The sequence below is a fragment of the Myiozetetes cayanensis genome, unplaced genomic scaffold, assembly GCF_022539395.1.
Source record: "Myiozetetes cayanensis isolate MyiCay16 unplaced genomic scaffold, myiCay2020 scf7, whole genome shotgun sequence".
NCBI lineage: Eukaryota > Metazoa > Chordata > Aves > Passeriformes > Tyrannidae > Myiozetetes > Myiozetetes cayanensis.
The window spans coordinates 33,387,283-33,400,241 of NW_026087964.1; the positions used below are offsets into that span (position 1 = coordinate 33,387,283).

Genomic DNA, 12,959 nt, shown 5'->3' on the forward strand with positions numbered 1-12,959 from the left:
TATGTTGCCATGATTTAATTAAGGACTATTACAATTTCTGAAACAAATTTAAAATCATACCATTGGCATGTAGTTTAGTTGTTATGTGCATTTCAGTCAGGTAAAGTTTTTGATAAGAGGAGACATGCTAATTGCTAATGTGCTGATATTAAAAGGAAAAAAAATTTTTCTAAATTTGCTTTTTCCTTTCATTCCCTAATGTCTCCTCCCCTGATTGCATTGGAACAATTCAGACAAGAAATGGAAGCGGAGAGTTCCTAATCAATGAATACTCAATATAAAATACTAAAATATTTACTGAAGAACAAAGTCCAGGTGCTTCTTCTCTGAGATGACTTGCTCTATTACCAGCCTACTAGTCAGATTTTGCAATTGGAACTTTTTTTAATAGCATGGGAATAGAGCCTGGGTCTGACTTCCCTCCTCAGTTGCTTACCCTGCAGCTCTGTCACTTGCAGGCTAAACAGAAATTATAGCAACAATGAATCAAGAAGGTTTGGCCAGGAAAAAAAAGAATGGGTAAAAGTTACCTATATATATATATATATCCCCAGTGCCAAAAACAGGGGAACGAATGGGTTTAAGAGAGGAGGATTAGAGGATTCCCATGCTAGAAAAGCCTTATATGTACAGTCTTGAATCCAAGTTCCTCAGGTTTTCGTAGGACGTTCTATCAACTGAATTGATTAATGAAGGTGCAGTCACGTCCATGAATGATGAATGGATACCTAAAAATGGCCAGTGAGGGAAAGCATGTGCCTTTATCTCTTATGTTCTTCTTTCTCATTCCATTGAGATGTATCACTCTGAAGATAAATTATTGTATTTATATAAAACATAAAACAACCTCTTTTGACCATAAGTTGCAAAGTGTTTCATGGGAAGTATCAGGACTAACATATACCACAGCTGCAGTTCAAAATTACAGGCATATTTCAGTTTACCATGTAAATGATAAAGTGCTATCTTAAACCTTTGTGTTGATATTTTAAGTACCTTATTTTAGGACAAAACATAAATTACATAAATTACTTTGCCACCATGATTTGCGGCTGACATATGCTATGAAATTCTTATTCTGCTGTAGTACAAAAAAGCCTCTGCTGCTGCATTCTTTTAGACTTCTCATAAAGTTAGGCAACCCTACTGAAATTTTTGTTTCTCTGAAAGTCTGTAGTACTTTTTTCTGTATTGTCATACTAGGCTAAGTGAGTTAAATGGGTTCAGCTAATATGCATCCTTTTTGAGAGCTTTCTAATGAAAATGTGTTCTATTTCTATTTACTTCTAATGTATTCATGCATTCTTCCTGCACAGTTCTATGGCATTTTGGTGGTATATTTTTAATGAGCGTTTTGTGTTCTTTCAGGTTGACTTTAATACTGTCCTGTCCGATGGATCTCAAAAATTTTCCAATGGATGTGCAAACATGTATAATGCAGCTGGAAAGCTGTAAGTTTGTGTAATGTATTATCCAATTAGTACTTTTGCAGGGATTACAACTATACAGGGTGTACAAAAATCCCTTGAAGTGGTACAAGAATAAATTTCCAAAATGAATCTTCTATTTTATCAAAAGAATCTTTGAAATATACATGATTTTCAGAGGAAGAGATTCTTTCGTCTTTATTTGCATTGATAATCAACAGTTCTCTGTAAATCTGAAGTCATCAATAAACTTAAATACCAGTGACAGTTTACCTTTACACAAAATTTCAACATAAGTCTTCCCTGTGTTCACATATGCAGGAGAACAATATGGCAGAGCACAAAGGAAACACAAGGATAACTTAATTAAGTGATTTATGTGATTTTATGTAAAATAAAATTGGCATTTTCTAGCTATCATATATTGTACTTATCATCTTCCTTGATATCTTGCTTCATCAAAGAGAATGGAAAGTGTAAAGCAGCTATGCCATTTCAAGGCACATACACATAAACTCACAAAAGGACAAATCAACTGTTCTGTCTGATGTTACGATCTGAGGTAACAGAGGATCTATGAGGAGGAAGACACAGATATGTATTAAATTTTCATTTTCCTTGTGATATGAGTATTTGGAAATTGCCATTTCCCTTAAAATGAGAGGACTTTGAAAGAGAGTCCTACCAGGAAAATCCTCCCAGTGATGTAAAAAATAAAAATAAAATAAAGTAAAACATTCTTTGAAGGATTCCAGTAACCTGAAATTAGTGACAGGGGCAAAACATTAGGAAGTATCCATCTAAATGATCTAGATTTACAGTTTGAGTAACTGCAAATGTTTCAAAATATTTTTTTTTTAATCTGCATATAGAATGAAACTATTGATTAAAGTATTTCTTGGTTTTTTTCTTCTTATACTGGAGCAAAGTAACATCTTACGAGAAGGAGAGGTAATTATTAGTATGTCAGAACTCTTCAATGTATGAATAGTGATATTCTTTTATCAAAAATTGCAGGTTGAGTATAAAAGCCGGATCTATCTTCTATTATAAGGGACAAATGGTAACATTACAAAGCAGGCTTTCAATATGAGGGTAATGGCTGAATCTAACCGCAGCAATTTTCTTGACAAAAATTGAGAGATTTGCAGCAAATGTCAAGGAATTTAGGAAAATATTATATATGTCCAGGATTTAAGCAAAACTCTGTGGTCAACCCAGACAGATGATCCTAGTAATAACCTATGTCACCTGCATAATTAAAGTGACTAAACAAAAGGTTAATATGAGGGAGTTGTATCAGAATACATGCAGGTGGCAGGGCTATTCATTATATATAATTATGCTTCAAAGAGTGAGTATCGTAATGTTTGGCTGAACAAGTGAAAGGTATACTTTAAAAATGTTTTAAGAGGTTATTAAATTTTTGTTGTAACAACTCCATAAAACTCAGCTGCATTTTTCCTCTCTTTCAGCCATTGTGAGGACAGGTCAGACAACAACTGAGCATTCCTGAACAAACAGGCATCTGGTTTGCTTTATAGAAACCTTGCAGGAGCCCACAGTTCCCCCTGACTGCACCGTAGGGAACCAACATTTATTAGCTGAATGGCTCTGTAGATGTTCTACTGTATTTTCCAGCAGAACATTTTTCCCTGAAGTCTTGTTTTTAGTCATTCAATTCAGTGGGAGTGAATTCCCAGCTGCACATTGACATAGTAGAGAGGGGTAATGCTCACAAAAGAAGAGCTGAACAAAATACAAATGAGTGCTTCAAAGTCTTCTACTTACAGAGAAAGATCCAATTTGATTTCATAAAGAAGTTACAATTAATAAAGGTTTCCCCATATGGCCTTGTCTAATTCTATTCTACTACCTGTAACTTCACACAGTGAAAAACAGACTAAGGAAAAAGAAGGTGGCCTGAGACAGAAAATTTTGCAGCATGTAGGAGCTCTGACTATGCTTACATGTTTGATGGTGGAATAACCAGTTAGGTCTGCAAGATCAAGGCAGCAGTTCCCCAAAATTATTTTGGGACAGATCCAAAGCAGACAGGTACAGTGACCTAAGTTCGATGATCCTAGGCCTTCAGGAGTAGGAATTCACCTGTCCATAGCCAGTTTCTCTGTACAGGAAGGACAGGAAAAGAAATAGACAAATTTTACAAAAGTTTACAAAAAACATCGACATGCTGTGTAGGAGAGTAACTAGGTTAAAAAAAAAGAAAAAAAAAAAAAAAGCTTACATAAGGGTGAAACTCTACCCAAGTTGCAATACTTTGAAAAGGGTGAGCAGAAACATTCAAATTCCAGAGTCTCTGGCTAGGAAAATGCATGCAGTTCTATTTTAAATTACAGAAGAAAAAAGGAGGGGGTTGCATTTGGCATTTTCCCATCAAATCTCCTGAGGTATGAACTAACATAACCCTGAGAACCTGAATCCATCCAAGCACCTCTAATTTTTGGCCACAGTGTCATACTCTCTTGTGGCTGTCTAGCTTGCATTTTATGGTGCACAGTGAGACCATGTAAACAGAAGAATCAAAGCCATAACCGTAGTGGTTATTGCCCTGTCTGGGGAAGTGGAAGACATTTGTTTCAAAACTGATAGCACAGTCCTCTCATGTCCTGAGTAAATGATCTGACCATCAGGCTGTGGTTTAAAAATCAAAGTGTTTGCAGGACCAAAACAGCAGTAGCCATGCTTCCAGATGTTTCTTTTTAAAGTGGTGATCATTGCTGTTTTTTCCACTGAGTGCCAAGTGTGGTAGAACATTGTACAATTATGAATTTACAAGGCCTATTTGTCTCATCGCTTCTTTAAAATGTATCTGATCTTGAAAGCCTTCCTCCTGTATGTGTCATTAAGAAAATTAGACTAAATCACTCATCTTTTTCTTACTCATCTTACCTCCAGGTTACAAGGACTGACAGTTACTTAGAGAGATCATGATTTTTACCCCTGCTTTAAATAATTATTTTTTTTTTAGTACTAAATGCTTTCCTTCACTATTGACACTGTTTCTCCAGCATAGAAAGGTCTAAGAGGAAAATTCATGTATAGCTTTTCTTCACAAATTATATTTTTATTTTAGCTGGCTCTGTTTTTACAAGGTCAGTCTAAGTAGCTGTATTCACCCCTGGTAAAAGTAATTCACTTATATCAGAAAGGGACTGAAAAATATTTAAGTGGAAATGTCTTAAGGATTTATTTTACCAAATGGTTCCTCAGCAACTAGAATGAGTTGCTTTTGTATCTTAGAAAGTAAATGAAAATGTATATATGAAATAATCCCTTCTACATTTCTTTGCCTTACATTAGGGCAGCCCATAGGCATGTGAGATAATTTTAATTTTATTCTGTTTGAATAAGATACAAAGAAATGTCATCTAGATACATATTTATTTCTGTGTCCTGTCTCCCAGGAATGAAATGTTTTTCTTTCATGCACTACAGTTTGTTGTCTCTCCTTTTTAAGTTTCACCTTTATCTCACAGCATTCCTTTATTCATATTTTACAGTTATAATTTTATGTGACATTTAATCCTCCTGAATTCTCAAAAAATAATGAAAAGACTAACTCAGTTACACAAAGAGGAAACATACTATGAAAAGCACCTGCTTACCACATAATTTTAATTTGATGCTTATTATTAAATTAAAAAATGGTATTTTTATTTTCTCTTTTGATTTATGAAGGGTTTTTAGTCTTTCTAAGCAATAAAACTCCTGTCTTTGTTTAAGACAGTGATTGTTAAGACTTTGTGATTATTAAAGAAAATTCAGTTAATACTACATGATGCCGAGTTGCACAATTTCTTTCCCACCAACCTCTAAATTGTTAATTGTACAAGTGGAAAGCTGTGTAGGCAAGCTACACTGGTTCAAACTAATGCATTGCAGAAAATGATGTGCACATCGTTCCTTTCCCACAACAGCACAAAGACACCATAAGAAAGATAAAAGAACTGGAGTATATTTCTTATCTTCCAGGAAACCTCAGGTCTCTACGTGAATGACAGAGACAATGGACAGACTAGGTCAGTGTCTGCCTGTGCCAGAAAATGTAGAAACCATACCACTTCTCTCCTTTGATTTCAGTAGCAGAAAAATTGTCAACACCTCATCCTATGGTTTCCACTCTGCAGATGGGTGACTCAGCCTATTGTGTCTGTCTGAAATGAGACCTGACACACAGCTACAAAGATCAAGACACGTGTAGTCTTCAGCTTCTGACCAACAAGGATGAAAGGGCAGCAGTAGTTGTAGAACTGCTGCTGAACATACAGAAACTAATATAAAACTGACAGCTGAAAATCTATACACTCCAGCAAGGAATATTAGCTTTGAGAGATGTGCTAGTGTTATTCTTCTTTGAAATTCAGGCCAAGAGGGATAAACCTATAATTCCCAGGGGTTTCCATCAGAATGACTTAGAGGGCAGTGCAAGGGGCAGACTCTTTGCAAAGCAGCTCAGTACTTCACTTAAAATCCTGCTTTTCTGGAGCTCCAGCATAAATTTAGCCTTGAAATGGAACATAGATGATTTTTGAAGTTAATATTTTTAGTGCATATGGTAGAAGAATTTGTTCTAACCTCAAGCCAAAACCAGATTTGTTAGCTCTGTCATATCTTCCCCCTGCTATGTTGCTTGGAATTTAGGGCACAATTCAAATGGCTATCATGCTCTTAGGAACAGTAATGTCCAAGTAGCCTGTTCTGGAGGCAAGCTGCTGTGATGCTAACAGCAGAGGAGTGAAATAACTCTAGTCAACATGACTGTAGTCACTGCATCAGCTGGATGCAATTCTTTAAACTGCTTGTTTTGCTGACTAAATCCAATCTTACTTTTGGACCTGTACCTTACTTTTAAAAATTAAAGAAATGAGAATGGAATTTAGATGAGAATGGAATTTAGATAAATCACTGGGATTAAAAATTAAACAATAAATTCTGTAGTTGAACCAAACTTGCTTTTACAAAAGTGCTAGATATTCTGCTCAGTTGTTTCGTGCTATTTATGTATTTGTTTCTTGAACATGAGGAAAAGAGTCTTAATGTACCTGTAGGAACTGTAAAATGACACAAGGGAAGCACAACCTTCCTACAATAAAACAGAAAGAGCAGAAAATTTACCAGATATATTGGTATTCAGCTTTATCTCAAGTTTGCTCAAAAATTTTATTCCTCGTGGCTTAGAATGTCATGCTAAAGGTGATTAAAATTAATGAACTTAGCAAATAAGACTGTGTCATCAGATGTAAAAAGGAATTATCTTGGAATTGGGAATGACCCTTCAAAGGTGTGGAGTCTCTGAAGACATAGGGGAATTGTTTACTTTGAATAACAAACTTTGTTTTTCTGTAAGAATGTACTCCTTGGACAAGCAGAAGAAGAGATGTTAGACACTTCAGTAATCTTCAAGACAAACTTCTTGTATGGTCTTGCCTATGAGATAATGGTTTTTAATGCCTACCACTGATACTGAATTAGTTAAGATAAAATCTTTCTACTCTTAGCATGCATGTATGCAACTGATATAGCTTGGTTCCAATAAGTTCTCTAGAGTCATGTGGATTGATGTGGTTCAGATGGAACCCTATTTGTTCATTTTATTTAATGTCCAAATATTAAAAATCCTGCATCAACTATCCCAGGCATGAGTCCTGAAAACCACTTTTTATCAATGCCTTAATTTTTCCACCTTCTCCCTCCATAAATGTGACCACTCAGAGTTTTACTTCTATTTTACCATTCTTACCACCAACTCTGGCAGATCATTTTCTAAAGTGAGATTTCTATAGGCCAAATCCAAGATTCCCAGTTGTTTCAGGCCCTCTTCCCTTCCAGATAATTCTAATTTCTACTTAATTTGCCAGTGCTTCATAGTCATCTCAGGTAGAGCTCTCTGCCAGCATATGCTTATCCAGTTAATTACCTGGAATGACTTCAGCCGCTTAAAAATGATTTGTCCGTTTAAGAGAGCTGTTTGCACAGAGGTTACAGTGCCGTGCATTCACACAGTTCTTGAGTGTTCCTGAGAAATACTCCCTCTGGCAACCTTCTCCCTGGGTGATATTTTTGTCATATAATTACCAACTATTTACCACCTGGTTTTTGCACTTTAGATTTGCAAGACCTCAGACCTTGGGTCAATAGAGTATCAATGTAACCTAACCAGTCCTGCAACTTCTGAACACCACTGTTCAATGTAACAATGTTGTTTTTTCTGTCCTTTCTTTCTAGTCCTATGATTACACCACATAGATTTTGTGTGATAAGTGACACCTTTACAGAATTAAGTAAGAAGCAAGTACCTGCACAGTAGCCAGACAAAAATAAATACATTGAAAACTGTACTCTTCAGCCACAGCAGGTGGTTTGTGTCCCATAAAACATAATTTGGCAGCTCTACTTCCTTTCTCAACCCTCATGCATTCATGCCCTTCAAACCACAATCCTATCACACTGCATTTCAGTGACAGAAGTCTTTACAACCCACCTGATTTAGTTTAGGTTGGTCTGGTCCTGCAGACCATGCTAGATGAACATTGCTTTCAGCTATTTATGTAGAATAAAAAGTTCACTTTTCGCACCAGCAAGTACAAGTTATCAGCACCCTCATATACTACCTAAGCTAGTGACTAAGTGCCCTTTTTTCAATAATAAAATGCAACAACTAGGACTTTCCTATATAACACTGTATTTCCCAGCCACTGATAATAAAAATGTCTGTTAACAATTTATAATAGTTGCCAACACAACCTCATAGTCAAAAAAGAAAAACTCCTATTTCAGTGAGAAGCTGAATATCATGTTGGATTGCAGCAAATGCAAGTAAGTAAGAGATGCATATGTTCTGCCACAAGGTAGCAGCAAGAGACATAACACAGTAAGACTGAACAGTGAGAATCTACAGAGAATAGGAATAACCATTATGTAGCAAAATTTTACCCTGAAAGGCAGGTGGTCTTAGAAGTAGATTCACAGCTTTTCTTTTGGACACACAGACTGGGACTCCCGTTATGGGATGTGTACCACATTTCCTATGGAAAGAAGAACACAGTGAAAGCAAGGCACAGAGAGAAAACATCATACACTCAGGTCTTACCCAAGAAGTAGAGCTAAGCACTTATACCTACCTACAGAATAAGCTCCATGCATCTCTAAACAGAGTTCGGAAACATTTTAAGTTATGAATAGTTGATGAAGACCCTCTTCAGATTTGGTTTTGGGTCATCTATTTCTATACTATTATAGTTGATTAAAAAGGCCACTGGAATTATTTCCATAGGAAAACAAAATACAGTGCCCTCCTGATGGAAATGTTAGCTGCACAGGAAATAAGATTAAGTATTGTCTTTGCTATTTTTATTAATCTAAAAATACACAAATAAACTGCAAAACTTATCACCACATTAACATTTGTCATAGGCTTCTGTGGCATAAGGAGGAGAAACAGGTATCATCAAGAAGATAGGACTTCTGTAGATGTGAATCTAAACTTGAAAAACTGCAAGGCATAGGATTCCTCATTCTATGTTATTGCTGTGAGCTGCTTGCTCTATTTCCTCAGATTCAGAGGCCTAGATTGTGCCAATTCTCCTGCCTATTAGTTTCTGTGAATTCAGAATTTATGGACCTAACAGCAAAATAAAGACTGTTAACCTTCCTAATCCCTTATAAGTCCTAAAGAGAAAGGTCTTGTCCTTTAAAACTATTGTGTATTCAGTTATATACAAGATGCATAATATATTTAACAATATAACATATACAGTACAAGTTTGTACTGGTAAACACACATCTATTGAGAATAAAGTCTTCAGATTTCAAGACCACAGTTTACTGCTTCATTTACACAGTGATAATCATGTGATGGAACACAGTTTCTCAGATATTATCTCATAGACCATTTGTAAAATACACACGGTATATTTCTAATCTTTGAAAGCAGACCGAAATCAGCAACAGCCATTTAGACTTTTACTTAAATTTGTATTACTGAAAGATTTTTTTTTAATTGCTTTAAACATAATGCACATTTATTAATCAGGTAGCAAGCAGCTGAGTAAGAACCAAAAGCTCAGGTGAACTTCAGATTTAATATTTCTAGAGTTTAGTGTAAGATGTTTTGCTTTATTTTATTTATCATGTCTTCTGATTATTTTATGAAAAATTAATGCACTTGATTGAACCTGTAATTTATGTCATCAATCATGGCCAGAATAATCTATTCCTAGGTTCTTAAGGTACCTAAGACTATGACTGGTGAGGCACTGGAACAGGTTGCCCTGAGAAGTTGTGGATGCCCCAACCCTGGACGTGTTCAAGCCGAGGCTGAATGGGGCTCTGAGCAACCTGGTCTAGTGGAAGGTGTCTCTGCCTGTGGCAGAGGCATTGGAACTAGATGATCTTTTAAAGAGACCTAAAGATCCTTCCAACACCAACCATTTTATGATTGTATAAGATACTCAGTTTGAAATGTTCTTGCATATATCTATCCAACAAATTAGCCCTGTCTGCTAGTGATGCCATTATTCAAGATTATCAAAGCAAAATTTGAGAGACCACACAAAGATATCTCTTACTGAATTTTATTATTTGAGAATCTGCATTCAGATCAATTATTTCTAATTGCAATCAGGTCTCAGAAACACTCAGCTTTAGTTATGAGCTTGATCAGTGAAACCAACTGGTGCTGCATAAATCTGGAACAAAGAGAGCACCATTACTCACTTTTCTCATCTCTTTTCTCAGCTAATCCATTGGTAATCTTGTACAGAAAGTAAAATAATTTACTTGTTTTCATTTTTATTCCTGTGTAAGTACTTTCAGTAGTGGATGGATGAGTGTAATTTTTTTATCTAGATGAGTCAGGTAAATATATTTTAGAACGGACTTTCTTTGTTGGGGCATCTTATCATTTCCATATTGCAAATGTAGGCCTAAGTGCACAATATGTAATAAGCATGCACGAAAGATCTGTATAGTCCCATTGAACTCACGTAGTGGCATCAGAATTTTAAAGTTATCCACATAGTTCTAATACTGTAAACTTTTATGATCGGCAATTCTAGGATCCTAAATCTAGAAAACAACACTTTACCCTTGAGTCTTTAAAGTTTTCATTACCAAAGCTCTCTACACTTCTGCTACGTCCTGTGCACTTAGGTCTCTGCCACCCATTGACAGCACTAAACAAAATTAGTGTGATGGAGCACTGCATTTTAGGCTCATTACATATATAGTACCACCCACCTAAACTGTAATAGTATATATACTAAAGTATGATAGCCACTGATTTCTACAGAAATGCCTTTTCCCCCCTTAAGCACAGCACACACAGTACCATAAGCATTCTGAGCATTAAGAACTACGCTATTCAGCAGTACCTGTTCATAAAATTAGTTGAAAATCAATTTTTTTTTTTTTGAGATATTTTGGAAGATCAGTTAGCTCAATTAGTATTGCTAAATACTCCTGAAAAACTGTGGGGTTTAGTCCTTCGGTGAATAGAATGTCCTGGGATGAAAATTCTCTGATTATGCTTTAATTCTGCTAGTGACTAGATATTTTGTAATCTTTCTTCCTTTTATCCAAGCCAAGAAGAAAGAATGACGTAGTTGTTGTCAAAGAATAGAAAACATCAATTTATTTGGAAGTATTACAAATAGTGAAATATTTTCAGTTGTAAAATCAAGAATACCTCTCCTTTTTAACACTGATTACTAGAGGAGTTTAAAGACAAATTTGTGTTATCAAATAGTTCAATAATTCTGCATAATTTATGTTTTCTTACTTCCCCAATTACAGGACTATTACAAGACTTTAGATTTCCATAATTCAGTGAGCACATTTGATTAGGCCATGTATTTCCCATTTAACAAAGGGTTATAAATTTAATTAAGATCTAATTCAAGTTAATTTAACCTAACATACCTAGTGGAAACATTATACTATTTTAAATTTATCTGGTATAACGTAAACTCACATCTCTCACATCTCCATTAAGTCCTTTATATTATAAGACACATTTAAATTATAACTACGACCTTGACTCGCAAAATTGAAGTTACAGTATTGAATGCTAAAGCTATATTTTTGTATTTAAAATATTACCAAAATTAAAATATAAACAAAAATTAATTACTACATCAGTATTTTGAATACACAGATTTATTTTTTTACTTTTATTATTTTTACTATATTACACTATAACAGAATTAATGGGCAGGCTGGATAATCAAAATTAAAAGCATGCATTAGAGATGAATGAATCTGATTTAGTGAAATACATTTTGATGCAGCAGTTGTTTCTTGCTGGTTCAGTGAGTTTTATTCAGGGGGATATCACCTCTGGCCATAATCTACATACTTCAAATGATAATCTGCTTTACACACAACTGCTTTTTGTTTGAACAAGTGCAAAGCTTGATAAGATATATCCTTCTGACTTTTCATAGTTTATAGCATTTAATAATGAATGCTTTGAATAGTGAATTTAAACTGTTTATCGAATATAATGCAATCAATAAGATAGAAAAATGTCTCCTTGCATAGTTGATATATGACTGTATGACTTGAGTAGTGTTTGACCTTAATGAAATATTTAAAAAGGTTTCATTTTAGCATATTCATCCATCCCTAACAAAATATCAGAGTAAATCAACAGTCAGCCTGAGTTCCTGTGAATACTTTGTGTAAAGGTTCTTCTCAAAAGAAACATCAAGAATCTAGAAGGTAGAAGTGTTGAAAGCATTTTAAAATTTATAAACACTAATTCTTACCTTCTAGCTTCATTCAACAAAGACAGATCAAAAAAGATGAAGTGTATTGCAGATTTCAGGTCCACAGATCACATCATTTTGTATGAATGAATGACATTTATAGGTGTATTCAAAGAGTAAAGAAGTAGTTGAATATAACAAGGGTAAGATTTATGCCCACACAACAACATTATTTTCTTCACTGGAACTCAAAATGTCAGTTTTTGTGGGCAAATAGTTACTCTTAGTAAGTTCTGACAATGTACTTTAAACAGTAGTTTGTTACTGAAAGGCTAAAAGAATCTCCGGTTATCAGTAGGTTGTCTTCAGCAGCTCTTTAGCACAGGACTAAAGCACAAAAGAAATATTGCAAAGAAGCTGAAAGCTAAATAAATTAGATGAAAAAATTGCTCCCTTTTCCTTCTGGTTCCTCCTGGTATATGTGTACCCTTGTCATTCAATATGTTACAATAATAGGAGCTATATAGTTTTAGATTTCAGTCTTAAAATATCACAATGTCCATATCTATTAGATTCTGAGAAAGTGTTAATGAAACTTGAATGAGAAAAGGAAGCCTTTTTTTTTCTTCCAGTTGTAATAACCAGATAAAATTTCTTCAGAAAAAAATTAGAATAGAATGTCAGGAATATCCTGGAAAGTTAATATATTCTGAGGAAGTAGGGATATTTTCCCCAGTGATATACCATGCAAATATTCATCTCAGAGACAAAAGTAGAAGGAAAAAGTATTTGTCCTTTACAA

The 12,959-nt window shown here is 34.9% G+C and overlaps 1 protein-coding gene across 2 annotated transcripts in view; it reads left to right on the forward strand.

Annotated features, from left to right (window-relative positions):
• Positions 1-12,959, forward strand: part of GLRA3 (glycine receptor alpha 3) — an 85,949-nt gene that overhangs the window by 47,245 nt on the left and 25,745 nt on the right. For both annotated transcript variants that reach the window (XM_050337644.1, XM_050337643.1), the window contains exon 5: positions 1,369-1,451. In XM_050337644.1, the coding sequence (XP_050193601.1) occupies positions 1,369-1,451 (83 nt within the window). The remainder of the gene's footprint in view (positions 1-1,368; positions 1,452-12,959) is intronic.